Raw genomic sequence first — 20,671 nt, 5'->3', positions numbered from 1 at the left:
CTGCCGGACTAGAGAAATTGATCTCACCACATCCATCTTCTCTGGTCTCTGTCTTCTTCAAAAATGCTACAAACATCTCCCACATGATGGTGGACTCCTGGGCAACCCACGAAAAAAAACAGAGTGCCACCGCATGGAACCTTATGGTTCAGATGGTGGTATGGCAATTAACCTTATTGCAAAAGCTCAGAGGGATGCTCTTTTCCGTTGCTCTTCAACATTATTGTACCTAGCATTCACCTTTCTTAACAAAGCTTTAAAAATATCTGATTCTCCCATATGTATTGCATTTGTGAAGCTACAACTAAATGAAAAATAATACTAGTCGATTTTAAATGTATTGTTACCTTGTTTATCAATGGAAGTCTATTAAGAGAACCATATAGATTGGAGTTAATATTTATACCAGACCTAAAATTATTAACTTTCCTGGCCCTTGTAGTCCAGACCGCTCCAGTGGGCAAGGAATAGACTTAATGCAGCTCATTTCTAGCCCAGAGGCAAGACCAAACTGCTCCACTATCTATGTATTATTTTTTAAGACTTTTATCTTCTAAGTTCATTTAAATAATAATATGTCATGTACATGATTTAAATGTATTCCCCCCTTTCATATACTCTCTGTGCCCCAGTGTGTACCTCTCACTTTGTTAACCATTTATCTTAAACCTAGCTCTGGGATTCATATAAAATGTGTTCATTTCTGTACAAGCATAATTTTATATTTCACATTTAACCTTGTTCAATTAGGGATAAATTAAAAGACACATTTCAATAAGACCATTTATTTGCCTTTTTAAGGGTTTGCTGAGGAACAGTAACTTTTGATCAGTTTTCCAATAAGGAAAGACAGTTCCTGGGGTTCTTATGCCGCCTGTGCAAAGCCAACCCTGTTGTTGCTCATATCGTATACAGAGTAGTACTGCCTTAGGAATACATCTCCTAAGATCCACAGGGGTTGACCATTCTGAGATGGGAGGTAGGTTTCCTCAACACCAACTGTACAATAACCATTATTCTAGAGAAACAAAAACATAAAGAAAATTCATTTAAATAATACTTTCATCTGATGAATCAGTATAAAGGTGGGCAGATGTTAAGGATTGACCTTACAGAAAATACGTGTTTGACCAGTTAGCACTGTCCCATTGAATTATTGATTCTATAAGTGTTGAAAATCCGAAAGTCCGAAAATCTATATTATTGTGTTCTATACACTTTGAATATGGTTACATTTACATGCATAGGTATAAAGTTCCACTCTAGTTCTTATACTGACTGTTAGTGCTGATCACTACAACCCCCAACCTTCTTTTTCAAGTTGGCACATTTTCTGACAAAACAATTGGCTAACATTGTGGGCCTTTTTCATTGGAAACCCTGCTCCCTTTCTGAAACGGTATGCCTGCTCCCTTGTGAGAAATGGTGCAGCAGAAAGTGCCTAAAATGTATTGTCTTTTAAATAATGAATGTACCCATTAAATATGTATAATAAATATAATAAATGAAAGTGACCAGTTACCTGAATTATGTACTGAGAGGGTGGAATAGGAAATTGGTTTCCATTTATGGTGAAGCTGATAGGTGGCAGGCTCTGCACATTGTTACAATTGACCAGAAACTGAAAATCAAAAATATAAAGGCTATAAACATATTTGACAAGAATTTTTTTCATATTATATTGTTTTTACATATAGCATGTTATTATGAGTTAAAATATTCACACAGAAATCTTTATTCTTCAGACCCCCTCTAATATACGGTTTGAATCCTTGTACTAAAAAAATTCCAAATGCAGCGAAATTGACAAAAAATGCATTTGTATATTACATTCTTATGGGCTCTGTTTTTATGGTTTTCATTACACACTCCAAATGACACCTCCACTTTGTTCTCTGAGTCAGTATGATTTCGGAAATAGCAAATTTATATAACTTTTATTATGTAAAATTTCTTCATTTTGTCAATAACTTTTTCATACTTCATGGTATGGACCTGTGTAAGGTATAATTTTTTGTAGGACCAGCTACCGTTTTCATTGTTACAATTTTTTTTTCTCTCTTGCTGATTCTCTTACCAAATATTGTCAACGTGGTTTGGCTAAATGATGGAGAATAATATTGCACGACTATATTAAAATGCAGCTCTTCAGATTGATAGTATTAGCAAATTGGAGAATGCTAACTCCTTTGTCTAATGGTGAGCCAAGACACATTTACACATCTACCACAACATCAACTCTCATATACAAGTCTTATCGGTTAATGGTTGCAACATTTACTACCACTTCTCCACTCGCTGCAGCTACACGATGGGGGGTCAGAGACCTAGAGGTGGGATCTGCATCTATTGTACATAGCTTGTGGCTATGCATAGAAAGCTAAAGTGGGTTATTCTCCGCATGTGATGTTAAGGCCCCAGAGAGAGTGAAGGAGTGAAATGAGGCTTCTTATTGCGAGACAAATTCTATTTTCTCGTGGCTCCATTTAATATCCTGTTCCATGTGCTGGAAAGCTGAAAATAAATCCAAATTTGGTGGAATTGACATAAACCACAGTTGCGCTATATCCTGATGGCTTTATTTTTATGGCTTTCAATGTGTGTTCGAGATGACACCGAACCTTTATTCTTTGGTTCAGTATGATCGCTGATTGTACAGTTTAGATTATATAGTTTAGTTATTTCTTAACTGAAAAAACCTAAAACCTTGCATTAAAAATAAGAAATATTCAGACTTTCAGACAGCTTGATAAATCTTCCCCATAGACTGTAAGCTCTTGTGAGCAAGGCCCTCATTCTAAGTGTTTCATCTGACAATGTTATTGCTCGATTATGTGTTATCTTACTATATAGTACTCAATGTTCTGTAAAGTGCTGATCTATGATTATTTATTGTTATTAATCTCACCTCTCCATTCTGCCCCTGCTGGGCTCCAAGGTATTGGAGGAGAGAGCCCATATACTGTTGGGGAACGGTTAGTGGAGAGGTTCCTGTATCCACAATAGCCTGACAACCTTGACTGCACCATCCCGTTGCTTGTCCATTGATTGAGAACCTGTAAGGTACAAGGATGAGCAGTATGCATCATTCTTTGACAAAAAAACATTTAAACACCCATACATACTAGGTCTTTGGCACCTTAACAAATATTATAGTAAATGTGAATCATGTTCCAAACTAACTACAAAATAATATGTTTTAATTATTGGTCTTTTAATGCATCTTATCTCTTTCAGTCAGAAGATTTTTTTTTTTTTTGCTTCATGAGATTTTGGAGTCCTTTTTGTCAAATGATCATTATCTGTTTTTTTTATACAATGGTCAGAGTTTTAAATACCAAGTTATCCATCTGGTGTTCGGTACACAATGCCTGTAACTTACTCATCAATTCCAATTTGCCAGTAAACTTCTTGAGTGACGGGAGCCCAAAGTATCTGTCCAGAATACAAGCTGTTATCCACCCCACCAAAGATCACCTCACCGGATTGGCTAGAAAAAGAACATAATTACAATCAGACTATATGAACTAGTAGTGGATTTTTATATAACTACAAAAATACAAATCACAATGATCAGTGTTATTATTATTTTCAGTTTCCTTTGTGTTTTGTCACATTTAGAACTCTAAATGTTTGATGTACCTGCCCATGTAGACGCTGAAGATGGGATAGTTCAGCAGGTTCTGCTGCAACATTCCTTGCATAGCTGTAGTAGCACCCCCAGCAGACATGGCAGGGTATGCCATTCCAAAGATCCCATCAAACTTTGAGTAGTAAAAGCTGCTGCCACTTTCTGTATAGGTCAGTCCAAATTCCTGGTTAGTGATGGTTAGTCCTTGAACCTATGTGAAATATATTTGCATGATATGATACATGAAAATATGCAATATATAATATGTTGCATGAAAATATTTACAGTAACTTACAGAATAACTTGATTAGGAGCAAATGATTATCCTTAGTCTTGGTTTACTCACCGAAACTGTGTCATAGCCAAAGACACCACTGACACTTCCACTGCCATAAGACATTGTGAACTGTTGTCCATTTGATGTGTAGGTAGAGGACTGACTAGGGTTAAATACATTGTGGTTGCCTAAATAAATAAAATGCATGAGTTTTACAGAAAAAAAGTTTAACGTATCACTAAAATACATGATAATGTATTAATTAGGGTAAATTAATAAAGAACAGATAAGCTTCAATTTTGTGCCTGTTCCATTAAGGATTTGCAGAAACTCATGTGCTTAGTGCAGCAACATCCAAATTCATGTGAATGGGACACATTTATAGTCAGAGAAAAGTTTTCCCTAATACACATTTTACAAACAAAAACATATTACAATATTTAAGGTTCCATACCTTACTTTAAACTGATTGAACTCTACTTTGTTCCAGCAAAATATGTTTTCCGTCTCTGAGATTGTAATGGAGCCATGGATGGTGTTACTGTCACTCATGATGGTACATAATTACGAACCCTAATGCTGATACTCAACCCTTATTTCGCTACATGAAGGTGGATGGGTAAGGTCAAGCCACATCCATTTATATTCTGATCAAAAAATGTAAGCTAGCAATTATATGATAATCTTTAATGTGATCATCTCCACTCCATACTATTTATTTTAAAAACTGCACAAAAAAATTTCTGTAATACCAAAGTATTCAGACCCCTTTAAAGTTTTCAGTCTTTGTTTCATTGCAGCCAATTGGTAAAATCAAAGTTCTTTTTTTTGCTCATTAATGCATACTCTGCACCCCATCTTGACAGAAATGTAGATATTTTTGCTAGAACTCAAATATGACATAGTCATAAGTATTAAGACCACTTGCCGTGGCACTCATATTTAACACACAAGCTGTCCATTTCCTTCTGATCCTCGAGATGATTCTACTGCGTCATTAGAGTCCAGCTGTCTTGATTAAACTGATTAGACTTGATTAGGAAAGGCACACACCTGTCTATACAAGACCTGACAGCTCACAGTACAGGTCAGAGCAGATGAGAATCATGAAGTATAAGGAACTGCCCAAGGATCTCAGAGACAGAATTGTGGCAAGGCACAGATCTGACCAAGGTTACAAAATAAATTCTGCAACACTCAAGATTCCTTAGAGCACAGTGACCTCCATAATCCTTAAATGAAAAAGGTTTGTAACATCCACAACAGCCAAAATAAGCAATTATGGGAGAAAAGCCTTGATGACAGAGGTAAAGAACCCCAAGATGACTGTGGCTTAGCTCCAGAGGTGCAGTAGGGAGATGTAAGAAAGTTCCACAAAGTCAACTATCACTGCAGCCCTTTGGCAGTCATCACTTTATAGCAGAGTGTGCCGAGGGAGGTCTCTCCTCGGTGCAAGACTTATGAAAACCTGCATACAGTTTGAAACCCAGACAGAGAAATAAGATTCTCTGGTCTGATGAGATGAAGATTGAACTTTTTGGTGGTAATTCTAAGCGGTTTGTGTGGAGAAAATTGGGCACTGCTCCTCACCTGCCAAATACAATCCCAACAGTGAAACGTGGTGGTAACAGGATGACTGATTGCAATTGAAGGAAAGATGAATGCGGCCAAGTATAGAGATATCCTGGATGCAAACCTCTTCCAGAGTGCTTAGGACATCAGACTGGGTCGAAAGTTCACTTTTGAAAAAGACAATTACCCGAAGCACACAGTTAAAATAACAAACCAATGGCTTCAAAACAACTCTGTAATCCATTATTGACTGGTCCAGCCAAAGTCCTGACCTCAACCCAATTGAGCTCTCAAAAGGGATTTAAAAATGGCTTTCCATCAACATTCACCATTCAACCTGAGGGGAGTGGAGAGGATCTGCAAGGAAGAATGGCAGAGTATCTCCAAATCCAGTTGTTAAAAACTTATTACATTATTCCCAAGAATACTTATGGCTGTACTATCTCAAAATGTGCTTCTATTCAATACTGAGCTAAGGGTCTGAATACTCATGACCATGTGATGTTTCAGTTTTTCTTGTTTAATAAATTTACAAAAATATCTACATTTATGTTTATTTTTCTGTCTAGATGGGGTACAGAGTTTACTTTAATGAGCAAAAAAAAAAGACTATTTTGACCTTACCAATTGGCTGAAATGAAACAAAGAGTGAAAAATTTCCGTAACCACTGTTAACCAGTATAAAATCTAATAAGTATATAATGTAAATTGTATAAATTGTAAATTTCCCCACTGTGGGACTAATAAAGGATTATCTTATCTTATCTTATGACACGCACCGCAAGCAGCACTTTGACAGGATGCCGATGGAACCCACAGGTTGGAAGATCCAGTGTCAAAAAGAACCAAGAAGTTTTGGGGTGGGGTTCCTATGCTGATTTGTCCATAATAGTATGTCTAAAAACAAAACAAGCATCAATGTCTACTTTATATTTCAGTAGCAAGTAATTTTGTGTGTATTTATTTAAACTTACATCCATGTACATGGGCTCATAGGCTACAGCAAAATCATATTTTTGGTTCAAGTGGTATTTAATTGCAGGGTCTCTTTTGTGAGTCTTCATGTATTGGTCCAAAACTCCTTTCTCTCGCATGTTATCCCGAGCAGACTTATATCTTTGTAGAGGGACTCTAAAATGGAAAATAAGATGTTAAGCAATGATGTTTTTAAACTATAGTCTACCAAATATATTTCCAAGCAGTTATTGGTAAGATTGTTTCCCTGTGTATACAGTGCAGTACGGTGCCACCGAGCGGTTGCCATACGTCCCAACAACCGTCTCCTGAATGAGGCCTAATGGAAAGGAAATGTACAAATGTAATTATTGTTTTAAAGTATTAAATTGCCTAGCTTAACAATATCCAGTCCACAGGTGTTATTACAAAGGAAATGTTGGCGGCATCCATTTTAACTTGCCAAAACCTGGCAAGACCCCGATAGCCCCCCCCTAACTTTTGCCCCATATCCCTACTCAATACGGATTAAAAGTTGTATATCAGGTGGGCTACGTCTGGGCAAGGGTTTCCTTAGTTGGAATGTGCCCTCTTATTGATTTGGTGGATTTTATTGGAAAAAATCGAATGCCTTCTCTGTTTCTTTCTTTGTATGCGGAGAAGGTGTTCATTAGAGTTCACTGGGGATATCTTAAAGAAGTGTTAGGAAAATTTGGTTTCTCTGAGGAGGCAATGAGAGGGATGCTGGCACTTTACACTAAGCCATTTGCCTTTGTGTCCATGGCTGGGTACTCCACTACTCCTTTTTGTATTTCAAATGGAACCTGACAAGGATGTCCATTGTCACCCCACATTTTCACACTTGTCATGGAACCTTTGGTGGAGACTATAACATCCTCTAGTGCAGGGGTCAGGAACCTTTTTGGCTGAGAGAGCCATGAAGCCACATATTTTAAAATGTTATTCTGTAAGAGCCGTACCATATGCACATGCCCCCCAGTAGATGGGTAGTCCCAGCATCACAAGTGCCCCTGCGATCTACGTATTGGATCGCAGGCACACCAGTGCCCCTATCCGTGGCGGTGCCCCTTTCCAAGCTCACTCACCTCTCTACGTTCCTGCTCCCGCGCTGGCACTCGCAGATTTGATGAACCAGTGCGCTGCTGCTTCTCGCTGCTTACGTCCCGGGTTCCTATGAAGACCGGCAGCTCTCAGCATTCCCAAGTGTTGACCTCCCGTTGTGACCCCGGACCTGTTCCTTATTCTGCTCCTTCGTTGACCTTGACCGTCTACCTGTCCCTGACCATGAGACTGCCTAGTGATCCTGTACCTCGATTTTGGCTGCCACCGTGGATAAGTCGCACCTGTGGAACGACCTGGTGGTACCACGCTGCACCAAGACCATCCTGCTTTGCGGCGGGCCCTGGTGAAGACTGGTTGCCACTGAGAGTCCGGTCCCAGGTGTCTGCTTACATCATCATCTGCAGTGGTCCAGGGGGTTCACTACACCAAATCCTGACACCCACCACATGCCTCCCAGTAGACAGGTAGCTACAGCACATCTCCCTGTAAATAGGTAGCCACAGCACATGCTTCCCAGGAGATAGGTAGCCACAGCACATACCCCTAAGTAGATAGGCAGTCACAGCAAAAAAAAAGAATATTCACTTACTCCCTGCAGCCAGCTCCTCATCGCTGGTGGCGATGGCGCCTGGGTCGTACAAAGGTCGTAACATAGCTAGCTGCCTGTGCCCAGTGATCAGTCTAAGACACACAGCAGCCATCACTATTTATTAAAGATCTGTCTGAGAGCCAGATGCAGCCAACAAAAGAGCCATATCTGGCTCCCGAGCCATAGGTTCCCTACCCCTGCTCTAGTGAGATCTCTGGTATCACAGCGTGGGTTCTCAGTAAATGGGCAAAGTCCGATGGCGGTGTTGACAGTACAACCGGGACTGAATAAATGGCAAAGTTACACTAGGGACAACCCTTTGTTATGCTTAAAAGTGAATTGTCACTACAAAAATGTCATTTTGTAGAAGATTTAGATATCACCAACTGGATGGCCTTGGGTATTTTCACTATTGGGGAGATATGGCAAAAGGACCACCTGTTGGCTTTTACAGAGATATGTTCTAATTACTTGGTACATTAAGCACAACTTTTACAAATATTAAAAAATTAGAAATTTCCTCTCCAATTTAGAGAAATTATCAGGAGATAATACATCTATCTTCTCTATGGCCTTTCTTCACCCTACCATATTATCTAAAGGTATCATCCTAACATACAAGGCCATTGTATCTATGTCTAAAAATCCTATAACTACCTATCTAGAGAAATGGGAAAATGATTTACAAATTTCCATTAATAAGTACCGTATATACTCGTGTATAAGCCGACCCAAGTATAAGCCGAGCCCCCTAATTTTACCACAAAATACTGGGAAAACCTATTGACTCGAGTATAAGCCGAGGGTGGGAAATGCATTGGTCACAGCCTCCCCAGTATATAGCCAGCCAGCCCCTGCCCCAGTGTATATAGCCTGCCAGACCCTGCCCCAGTGTATATAGCCTGCCAGACCCTGCTCCAGTGTATATAGCCTGCCAGACCCTGCTCCAGTGTATATAGCCTGCCAGACCCTGCCCCAGTGTATATAGCCTGCCAGACCCTGCCCCAGTGTATATAGCCTGCCAGACCCTGCCCCAGTGTATATAGCCTGCCAGACCCTGCCCCAGTGTATATAGCCTGCCAGACCCTGCCCCAGTTTGTATAGCCTGCCGCCGCTGCCGGACAGATTGCACAGAAGATATACAGGAGTCGCCGGAAAGGTGAGTTTAGATATATCTATTTTTTTGACTCAAGTATTAGCCGAGTTTGGGTTTTTCAGCACATTTTTTGTGCTGAAAAACTAGGCTTATACTCGAGTATATAAGGTACTCATGTGTTTCACACATGGAAAGATCTTTTATAGATGGTACTATATTACAGCGTGGGTTTTCAGTAAATGGGCAAAGTCCGATGGCGGTGTTGACAGTACAACCGGGACTGAATAAATGGCAAAGTTACACTAGGGACAACCCTTTGTTATGCTTAAAAGTGAATTGTCACTACAAAAATGTCATTTTGTAGAAGATTTAGATATCACCAACTGGATGGCCTTGGGTATTTTCACTATTGGGGAGATATGGCAAAAGGACAACCTGTTGGCTTTTACAGAGATATGTTCTAATTACTTGGTACATTAAGCACAACTTTTACAAATATTTAAAAATTAGAAATTTCCTCTCCAATTTAGAGAAATTATCAGGAGATAATACATCTATCTTCTCTATGGCCTTTCTTCACCCTACCATATTATCTAAAGGTATCATCCTAACATACAAGTCCATTGTATCTATGTCTAAAAATCCTATAACTACCTATCTAGAGAAATGGGAAAATGATTTACAAATTTCCATTAATAAGTACCGTATATACTCGTGTATAAGCCGACCCAAGTATAATCCGAGCCCCCTAATTTTACCACAAAATACTGGGAAAACCTATTGACTCGAGTATAAGCCGAGGGTGGGAAATGCATTGGTCACAGCCTCCCCAGTATATAGCCAGCCAGCCCCTGCCCCAGTGTATATAGCCTGCCAGACCCTGCCCCAGTGTATATAGCCTGCCAGACCCTGCTCCAGTGTATATAGCCTGCCAGACCCTGCTCCAGTGTATATAGCCTGCCAGACCCTGCCCCAGTGTATATAGCCTGCCAGACCCTGCCCCAGTGTATATAGCCTGCCAGACCCTGCCCCAGTGTATATAGCCTGCCAGACCCTGCCCCAGTGTATATAGCCTGCCAGACCCTGCCCCAGTGTATATAGCCTGCCAGACCCTGCCCCAGTTTGTATAGCCTGCCAGACCCTGCCCCAGTTTGTATAGCCTGCCGCCGCTGCCGGACAGATCGCACAGAAGATATACAGGAGTCGCCGGAAAGGTGAGTTTAGATATATTTATTTTTTTGACTCAAGTATAAGCCGAGTTTGGGTTTTTCAGCACATTTTTTGTGCTGAAAAACTAGGCTTATACTCGAGTATATAAGGTACTCATGTGTTTCACACATGGAAAGATCTTTTATAGATGGTACTATACGCCAGCAAAATTAATAAGAATCTATCAGACAGCCTCAGCAAAATGCATTACATATTTTTTGAACTTGTTCAGTTCTTCTTGGTTTCTGGATTCAAGTAAAAGCAATGTTATCGGGGATCCTAAGTATAACGGTTGAGTTAAACCCAGCTCTGTTCTTGTTGGGGATTGGTTTTAGAGGACCTGCTTCCCAAAGAGAGGACAAAAATCTTCCACGTGACTACAACAGCCATTACACTTATAGCTGCATTATGCATTTACTGAATTGTCTAGAAGGGTAAATAATAATTGTATCCTGGAGAAATTGATAGTTTTCACTGAAAGTAAACCAGATTTATTATAAGAAGTGGGAATTGTGTTTAACTTCAATATGCTACAAGGCATCAGTTCACTCGATGCTCGATGAGCATTAAACACTGTCATCTCCCCCGCATTAAAATTTAAGAGTAATTGAAAGAATTACCCTCAAATTACTTTTAGTATGCATGCATCCTTAATATTGTGCCTGATAGTTGGGTTTACTTTGTTACTCGTTGAATTAGTATGTTAAGAGTGATCATTAAACTACATGTACAAAAACAAAATGAAGCCGAAAGGCATCCTACTGTAAGTGAACAGGTTGTAATGTGCCGTAATGATGTATATATGCTTTTTGGCTTCATTAAAGTAAAAAAAAAAATGGCACAGAAGATTTCATGCCATTTAAACCAACAAATGAATAAATCTAGTGCAAGGCGAGATTTTAAAACTTTTTTAAAAGTTGGATAAAAGGAAGTTCCAGTCCCCTCCTGGTGTGAAGCATTTTGCAACTTTTTGTGTTACTCTGAAAAAAAAGTTCCCAAAAAATCAGCAGTGCAGGAGAACACTGAAGATTTATTAGAGGACATCTACCATCAAGATCAAGGAGTGTTAACCAAGCCCACTAACATGCTGATATGTGCCTCATGTGGCAGGATCTGCTCTTCTAATGCCTTTGTTTTTATCAATAAAAAGGCTAATTAATTATTATGAAAATGACCATGAGGGGTTCCAGGTTCCTTGACATTTATGGAGTACAATTTTTAAAGGCTTTTTTGTTAAAACAAGTGCATAAGAAGCACGTATTCTGTCAGAGAGGGCTTACACCTGTATGTAGATGTCCTTAATGCACCTTGACATTGGGAAACATGGTGAGCTTGCATTTAGCGCACCATGAGGTTCTCCAAAGTCATGGAGAAAGCACAGGCTCAAAAGCTCTAAGACCCCAGTGTGCCCCTACAGCAGTTTGTGACAGCAGCAGGATATTATTGCATTCTGGAGATACTGGTTAACCCACTAAGCCATGCTTTTTCTTCTTTTTTAGCATATTTTTTTGTTTTTTTTTAAACAGAATTATACAGTGCAGGGAGACCGGTGGTCTCCCAGGGTAACTGGATTGCACTCGTGCAAATAACAGTGCAGTAATACTAATATGCAGTGGAGGCGAGGAGGGTAACAGGAAGAGGGGAGGGATGCGAATGGAAAGGGTTGGAGAGAAGTGTACATTTCAAAGGAGGGGATAACAGTAGCAATGAACACAATATTAACAGTTAACAATAACCATAACAGTAACATGTTCCATGTATGCTTCCTCCCATTAGCTGTGCCGCTGTTGAACACGTTGATGAGTCTGTCCTGGGGTATGATTCAATACCTAACATATGTGTACCACCAAAGTACTTAAGAGAGTGCCCATGTACGCTTGTATGTAGGTAATGAGCCCATTCTGCTTACAATAAGCTATTCCATAGTTGCGTTGAATTGCATACCCCGCACAATCTCCCTAAGTAATGGGGGGAAGCTAGATTTCCATTTTTTAACTACTTGTACTCTGGTGACTGTCAAGATGTGGAATGTCAATTGTCCTTGTTGAGATCATCCACATCTAGGGATATGAGAGCTAGGAGAAGACCCAATGATGGAGGGAACAGTTTTTTTTAGGAAAAGAAAGATGGAATGCCACAAGCGAACAATATTCCCACAACACCACCACACATGTGAACATGAGAATGCCAGTCTCTCTATTACATCTACAGAATGTGGCAGAATGGGTCAGATACCACCTGTATCGTAGTTTCTTGGATATCTCTAAGTGATTGATGCAGCGAGATGATTTAGAGCTCATAAGGAACACCTATTGCCACTGTTGAGGTGAGAATTGGCTGTGTAGTTCTTTTTCCCATCTAGTGACAAAGTTAATGGGTCCTTCTGTGTCGGACTGTGTGAGAGCGCCATAGATCACTGAAATACCTTCATGCTTTTTAAGAGGGTCGTAGAAAATGGATTCTAAGGGAGTTGGAGGATGGTTTGCCCCACATCATGCCCTGTGGAGAAGGACCCATTTGCTTTGTCTCTAGATGGGAAAAGATGGATACATATATTCAGCAGAAGAGGGGGTTAAGGGGTACAGGAAGAGGGGAGGGATAGAAATGGAAGGGCAGGAGAAGAGTGTACATTTCGGAGGAGGGGGTAACATGTTCCCTGTATGCTTCCTCTGATGTGTACACTCTTCTCCTACCCTTCTCATTCCCATCCCTCCCTTCCTCCTGTACCCCTCCCCCCCCTTTTCCTTTCCCCCCTTCCACTGGAGATTTGTATAACTGCATTGTTATTTGCACTGATGCAATCTGTTTACCTCCGAGGGACCACAGGGATTATTAACTCCCAGTACTGTATAGTTCTGTTTAAAAAAAACAATAAAAATGTATGTTAAAAAAGAAGAAAAAAAATTAAATTTAGGGCCTAAAGCAAGCTAATAAGAAATCTTACTTATACAAGAGAGTGTTTATACTTTCTATGAAACATCATGGTGTTAAAAAGCTCAATATAACCCTTGATAAATTGTTGTAATTTCCAAAATACAATCATTTGTGGGGGGTGGGGTCACTTTTCTGATACCTCAGGAAGTTTTCAAAGTAATGGCACCTAAAAATAGCATCATCAAAGTGCCCTGCTGAGATGTGTTTTTTCATTTTATCCTGCATGAGCATGTACATTTTAGGGATAAATAATCATTTTATAGAGCTTTCATGTTTTAATTCTTGCGAGATACTTTAAGGGTTAACAAGCTTAACAATGTGTTTTGAATAGTTTGAGGGGTGTAATTTTAAAAATAGGGTGATTTGTGGGGGATTTCTCATAAATAAAACATTTAAAACCCTTGTTAAGATGAATTGTCCTCTAAAATGATAGAATCTGAATCTAATGTCCTAATAAAATTTAAAAAAACATATAAAAAGATTATGTCAACATAAAGCAGACATATGGTTAAGGTTAGTTAGCAACCAATTTGGGCAGTTAGACTAACTGTATGATGAGCAAAACATTTAGAAACAGAATCACAAATTTTTCTAAATTTTCACCAAATTTCCATTTTTTAATAAATAACTTCAACCAATGAAAAGGTACGTCCAGGTTGGCGTCTACTTCGTGCTTTCCTCATTCCCCCGAAGCAGCGCCTGCAGCCGCCACGTGATGTTAAGTCATCATCATGTGTGTCGGCTTCAGAGCCGTCGTGTACAGTGCAAAGCTCCACTTCGAGGGAACGAGGAAAGTTGAGTTTTGGATTCTGCATAGAGCATAGCGTAGAATAAGAGGAGCGCAACATAGAGGAGGAAAACTAATTGAACTGGAAGGTGATAATTTGTTCCAGTGTTTTAAAGTGACACTGGTACACTTGACCTTATGCCCCAGCACTTGCCCGTGTAAGCCGGGTGCTTGCGTCAGGCCTGTGAAGAGGCATGCATATTTAAAAGAAATATATTAAAAAAACCTATATATATATATATATATATATATATATATATATACACTCACCGGCCACTTTATTAGGTACACCTATCCAACTGCTCGTTAACACTTAATTTCTAATCAGCCAATCACATGGCGGCAACTCAGTGCATTTAGGCATGTAGACATGGTCAAGACAGTCTCCTGCAATTCAAACCGAGCATCAGTATGGGGAAGAAAGGTAATTTGAGTGCCTTTGAACTTGGCATGGTTGTTGGTGCCAGAAGGGCTGGTCTGAGTATTTCAGAAACTGCTGATCTACTGGGATTTTCACGCACAACCATCTCTAGGGTTTACAGAGAATGGTCCGAAAAAGAAAAAACATCCATTGAGCGGCAGTCTGTGGGCGGAAATGGCTTGTTGATGCCAGAGGTCAGAGGAGAATGGGCAGACTGGTTCGAGCTGATAGAAAGGCAACAGTGACTCAAATCGCCACCCGTTACAACCAAGGTAGGCAAAAGAGCATCTCTGAACGCACAGTACGTCGAACTATGAGGCAGATGGGCTACAGCAGCAGAAGACCACGCCGGGTGCCACTTCTTTCAGCTAAGAACAGGAAACTGAGGCTACAATTTGCACAAGCTCATCGAAATTGGACAGTAGAAGATTGGAAAAACGTTGCCTGGTCTGATGAGTCTCGATTTCTGCTGCGACATTCGGATGGTAGGGTCAGAATTTGGCGTCAACAACATGAAAGCATGGATCCATCCTGCCGTGTATCAACGGTTTAGGCTGGTGGTGGTGGTGGTGTCATGGTGTCGGGAATATTTTCTTGGCACTCTTTGGGCCCCTTGGTACCAATTGAGCATCGTTACAACGCCACAGCCTACCTGAGTATTGTTGCTGACCATGTCCATCCCTTTATGACCACAATGTACCCAACATCTGATGGCTACTTTCAGCAGGATAATGCATCATGTCATATAGCTGGAATCATCTCAGACTGGTTTCTTGAACATGGCAATGAGTTCACTGTACTCAAATGGCCTCCACAGTCACCAGATCTCAATCCAATAGAGCATCTTTGGGATGTGGTGGAACAGGAGATTCGCATCATGGATGTGCAGCCGACAAATCTGCGGCAACTGTGTGATGCCATCATGTCAATATGGACCAAAATCTCTGAGGAATGCTTCCAGCACCTTGTTGAATCTATGCCATGAAGAATTGAGGCAGTTCTGAAGGCAAAAGGGGGTCCAACCCGTTACTAGCATGGTGTACCTAATAAAGTGGCCGGTGAGTGTATATACAGAGTGAAACCTCCCCAAAAGACTACCTATATTAGATCTGAGCTGACCCCCTCCATTTTTTTATTCAATTAGTGCTATTTTTTTGCCACTATACTCTATGTAAGCTGCCTCCACTCTGCAGACCACCACCTTCCTAAGATCTGCTCAAGGAGGTTACACTGTACTGTGAATCCCTCGGTGGGACCAGACACCTGGCACTATGGCAGGGGGCACTGTTCCCACCCATAGGAGGCCCCTGCCCGTGGCTGTAATAGTACTCGGTGCGGATGGAAACGGCCGCTCGAGTACTATCACTGCAGCGAGTACGAGGCGGCACATGGCGCACTCTGACCCTAGATGTGCTGCACCCTAGATGGGTGGCAGCAGTGGCAGGACAAGGTAAGTACATGATTTTATTTTTTTTTCGGAAAAGAGAGGCCAGGGGCAGTGTGTATGAGGGGGCCTGGGCCATATTTAAAATTCAAGGGAAAGAAGTTCAATGTGAACAAAGAGAGGGCCTATTTAAAATTCGGGGAAGGTAGTGTGTAAAATGTGGGTGCCCCCATTAAAAATTTCTGGTTGTAATGTGTGAAATAAGCTGGCCCTTTTTAAAATTCATGAGGGGATCTATTTTGGAAAATGCATAGAGGTGACAGCATTTAAGATATTTGGGGGCAATATACAGAAATAAAACAATTTATATGTAGTGGGAACGTGTCAGCAGGGAGTTTCCCAGTAACAAGTGCCGTGTGCAGCATGTGATCCACTTTTCCTGTTGCAGCATTGAAAAAATGAGGGAGGCGGGAGCTAAATGCCAAAGTCAGGATCAGCACCCCTATTGAATGTGATTAACTTTGCTTTCAAACTGTCCTGCATTACTGATGTGTTTTGTGCATGTGTTGTGTACCCTGGATTCCTGTGCCTGCGTGGTACTAACACGGCAACCAGAATGTATAACATTTAGTGGCACCCAGAAGATACACCACATGTCTGTATCATCAGGAAACCCTTGCAGTTTTAAACCCTACAGAAATGCAGGGCAGTTTAAATGTAGAGCCATTGATTACAATGGAGGGGGGGGGGGGGCGCTGATCTGTACTATGGCAAGTAGTTACAAGGAAAGAAAATTACATGCTGCAGAAGGCACTTCTGCTAGTTACTGGGGTAATCTATGCTGACAAGATCTCTTTAATAAAAAAAAATAATACAGTTTTTATACAATAATTGATTAGACAGTACTGTGTATAAAAAGAATAAGTAGATTGTTATAAAACACATTCTTTAGTGGGGGCACTGTATACAAATAATTAGAAGGGACAAATACGTAAATTAATATATTAAAGGGGACCATGTATATAATAATTCACAGGGGAACCATGTATTATTTAATTAATGGGGAGGGGGGCACACATGATTTAGTGTTGATATTTTTAGTGGTACAGTATTATTTATTCAGGGACTGTAATATATATATTTGGGGGTAACAATGTAATTTTTGATATATGCTGGGGGCACAGAGTGGTTTTGTTATGTAGATTATTTAGAAGCACAGTTTGGGACTTTTTTGTTATCCAGATAGCTAATGAGTGTAAATTAGAGAATTGCTTATTTTGGCTTAGTACAGCCTGGCTTTGGCTTAGAGCAAAGGTTTTTATACTCTACAATTACACTTTAACATTTGTTAATTTTTTTACTATCTAAAATTTTCACAAAAACTGCATAAAATTTTAAGGTAGCTAAAAAAAAAGAAATAGTTACCTTAAATCTCTACACTCTAATATTTGTTAAACTATGTTCAGGCTTCATCATTGGGGGTAAAGCATTTTGTGGGAATTAAACAAAAGGAAAACTTGACATTTAAAAATATTTTTTTCAATATAACTATAATAATTTATCCCTCAAATTCATATTTACACAGGGTTAAGAAAGAGAATGTACACATTGGCCCAGATTTGTTAAAAACGGTGCAAACTGTACTATGTGTAGTGTGCCGAGGGCACCAGATTCAATGTTGGTGGCACCCATTCTTCATGAATCTGCACTGCTCCAAAAGAGTGCACCAACTGTTTTTGGTTCATCTTTAAAGGGAACCTAAATAAATATCCAAAAGATGTGTAGCTGGGTGGTATGGGCAATTATACAAAATTACACCACGCTCTTCAAATATCCATACCCCAAAATGTGACCAATACAAATACAATCAGTACAATATACGTATTAAATACAAAATCTTTTTTAACTAAGAACATTCTTACTTTTAGACAGCGTGATAACTCTGTCCCATTATTCTTATGTATGCAGATGGCCTGGCACTAGAGATCTATACATAATGACATTATTTACTCAAGAATGATGTGGCTAGATGAAAAATTCCAAGGATACCTCAATCAGCCAAGAGGCACTAAGACTTCTATGGGAGAAGTGTGGGTGTATATAAAGCATTGTCAGTAACCTGCATGTAATATGACTCTAATGGGATTGTGTGTGTACATCAATCGACAGTGGTGAGTCCAGAGGCTCCGTAATAAGTGTAAAAAATGTAAAAAAAAAAAAAAAAGAAATTTTGATTATAGCTAGCAAACTTAGAAAATAAAATTACTAAGTAATTTCTCATCATATATTCTCTTTAAAGTGCACAGATTCAAAATCTAATGTACATATAATATATTATCTGGCTTGCACTCACCTTACAAGTCCCTCTGCCAATTGAAGGCAGATAAAAGCAACCACCACCCACTTCATGTTTTCTGTCTATCCTTTCTTAGGAAGAATCAAGTATTAGCGTATGAAATTCACTTCTTATATTATTTGGGCAGCCCTATGTTATCTTTGTTTTTCATAATTCTACCAATCAAATTCATCATCTTGCAGGTGTAGAAATTCCACTTAAGCATCCAGCTGATAAGTGCAATTTATCTGATAGCAATTGTTGAACAACCGCTGGCAGCAAATAATTGTTCATGAATTCACCTTTAGGTATTTAAGATAGAAGCTTGCCGTCATTAATGAAACATTACAGTATACTATAGCCATAGTTGATATTTTGATTGAAATCTACTATCAATGACAAATGTAAAATAATAACTTTGTAACACATTACCTTAAAGGAACTGGCAACATTTTGTCAACTATTACTTTTTCTTCTGCTGGAACTCCAGGTATAAGTTGAAATTTGCCGCATAACAATGTTGAAAGTGCTCAGTTTCCACAACAGTGACAACACAGCGGGAACAAAGCCCTTCAATGCCCATGGAATAGAGCATCTCTGAAATGCACTGACTCTTTGTAACACTCTAAAGGTATAAATAATGGTGCCCCAATTATTAATTGTGTGACTTCACTTTCATATTTAACTCGGTAAACATATTATTAATAGGTATTTACATCTTACCCACTCAAGAAGAATAGTCACCAGTCTTTTTGTAAAAAAACCCTCAAAAATAGTCCAACATTATCAGCTCATAATCATAGCTCATTCTCCCTAATAAGCATGGTTGTAGAAAGTGGCAAGAAAGGATAGGGAGAAAGTGCTAATAGTGTGACATCTTTGAGTAAATTTAGATGTAGAGGTAGAGTTGTGCTCATCGTATCCAGTTATGCTTAGGATAGGCACAACACTATTTTTGAGCTTCAGATAGATGTTTTCAGGTGCTGCCTCCAAATAGAAATCTCCTGTGTAATGTCACCACACTATACAGGATATATGGATAATGTTTGTGGGGGTGGTCTAATTGAATGTCGCACTCTGAGGTACAGGCTAAAAGATTTTTATTTATTATAATGGGACTTCAAATCACAACACCTTCCAAGGAAAAGAACCCCTTACTCATGTGAAAAAGACTGAATACAATAAAAGGAATAAAAGAGTAAAAGGTTTTTCCCATGGACAAGAGAAAGAACATACAAATATTGGAGTCCTTATTAATATCGGGGAAAGGATGTGCAAATCAATGCATACAGAAAATTGTATAAATGCACGAAAATGAAACAACAAATAAATGTACCTCTTTTGGGGAAAATAAAACGTTTTGGGGGATTTGGCGATGTGAACTAGATACAATAGATAATTGTTTTGCTACATATAATTATATCATTACACAAGGGATTAAAAAGATTCAACACTATATAAATCATTAGTAGTATTAATGATAATGGGTAGTACTAGATCATAGATTAGATGTATACATATAAATCTATGGATCAATAAATTGATCAAAAAGAAATGCACTCTATGCATCGATGAAGGCATTGGTGATTTTTAACATTATAATAGCAATTCATATGCTCAGCATAAATAAATAACAATTCATATGATCAGATACATATATAAATTAACTGATAATTGTAATTCATGTAAAATAAATAGACTGATAAAAAGGTGTGATTTATATAATCATATCATCAAGTAATCAAATAAATACAGAGTATGTAAAACATAAAAGACTTCTCATGTGTATGAAGGATAACTTAGCGTGACATATATAGAAATGTAGAGTCCACTCAGCAAATGTACAGAGCCAATTCATATATAAGATTCAGACAGGAACCTGCATGTATCGCTTTGAATGGAATAGTCAATTCTTTCCTGATGCCGGGGGTGCAGATAGAGAGCTCTGTGGGCATTCACCCATGGTTTACATGGTTTAAATCATGACTACCCATGTGGTAGTTTTCCTTTAAGTATCGCTGCATCTGTAACCTCTGAACCTGCATAGTGAACACAATCTAAAAAACACCATCTAAAGGTTATAACTTTCCTCTTTGCTTCACAAAAAAAAAGAATAAAGAGCAATCAAAAATCAGACCTACTCCATGATATCAAAGGTACCAATAAAAAGTACAACTTGTCTTGCAAAATACTGTATTACAATAGGTTGTATGTCTACTACTGATCTCTAACATTCTGCCTTCAGCACACTGTTATAGATATGTCTATAAATCATGACAACTGATCAGCGCCATCCAATGATGACACAGGAAGGGGGGCGATTAACCATTCAAGACACATCTCCAGCACTGATTAACTGCTGTGATTGGTGCCAGCAGAATACAGCTAGCACCAACCCT

At 39.3% G+C, this 20,671-nt stretch overlaps 1 protein-coding gene across 1 annotated transcript; it reads right to left on the bottom strand.

Moving 5' to 3' along the window:
- Positions 1-769: 769 nt before the first annotated feature.
- Positions 770-18,398, bottom strand: LOC140118910 (gastricsin-like). The gene is made up of 9 exons (XM_072137358.1): positions 18,291-18,398; positions 6,455-6,611; positions 6,260-6,377; positions 3,978-4,096; positions 3,643-3,842; positions 3,383-3,490; positions 2,909-3,056; positions 1,523-1,621; positions 770-1,018 (listed from the first exon to the last, which is right to left on the bottom strand). Exons 1-9 carry the CDS (start codon positions 18,344-18,346, stop codon positions 866-868), a joined length of 1,158 nt encoding a protein of 385 aa, XP_071993459.1. The 5' UTR covers positions 18,347-18,398; the 3' UTR covers positions 770-865.
- Positions 18,399-20,671: the final 2,273 nt, after the last annotated feature.

This window comes from Engystomops pustulosus, chromosome 2, assembly GCF_040894005.1.
Source record: "Engystomops pustulosus chromosome 2, aEngPut4.maternal, whole genome shotgun sequence".
Lineage (NCBI taxonomy): Eukaryota > Metazoa > Chordata > Amphibia > Anura > Leptodactylidae > Engystomops > Engystomops pustulosus.
The sequence above is the reverse complement of the archived record's forward strand: the minus strand, read 5'-3'. Positions and strand labels throughout refer to the sequence as shown.

Coding starts and splice junctions, on each gene's coding strand:
- LOC140118910 (XM_072137358.1), bottom strand. CDS start 18,346: ATGAAGTGGGTGGTGGTTGCTTTTATCTGCCTTCAATTGGCAGAGGGA. Junction 6,612..18,290: donor TTGGCAGAGGGACTTGTAAG/GTGAGTGCAAGC, acceptor TTTCCATTTTAG/AGTCCCTCTACAAAGATATA. Junction 1,019..1,522: donor CCTCTCAGTACATAATTCAG/GTAACTGGTCAC, acceptor TTGTTTCTCTAG/AATAATGGTTATTGTACAGT.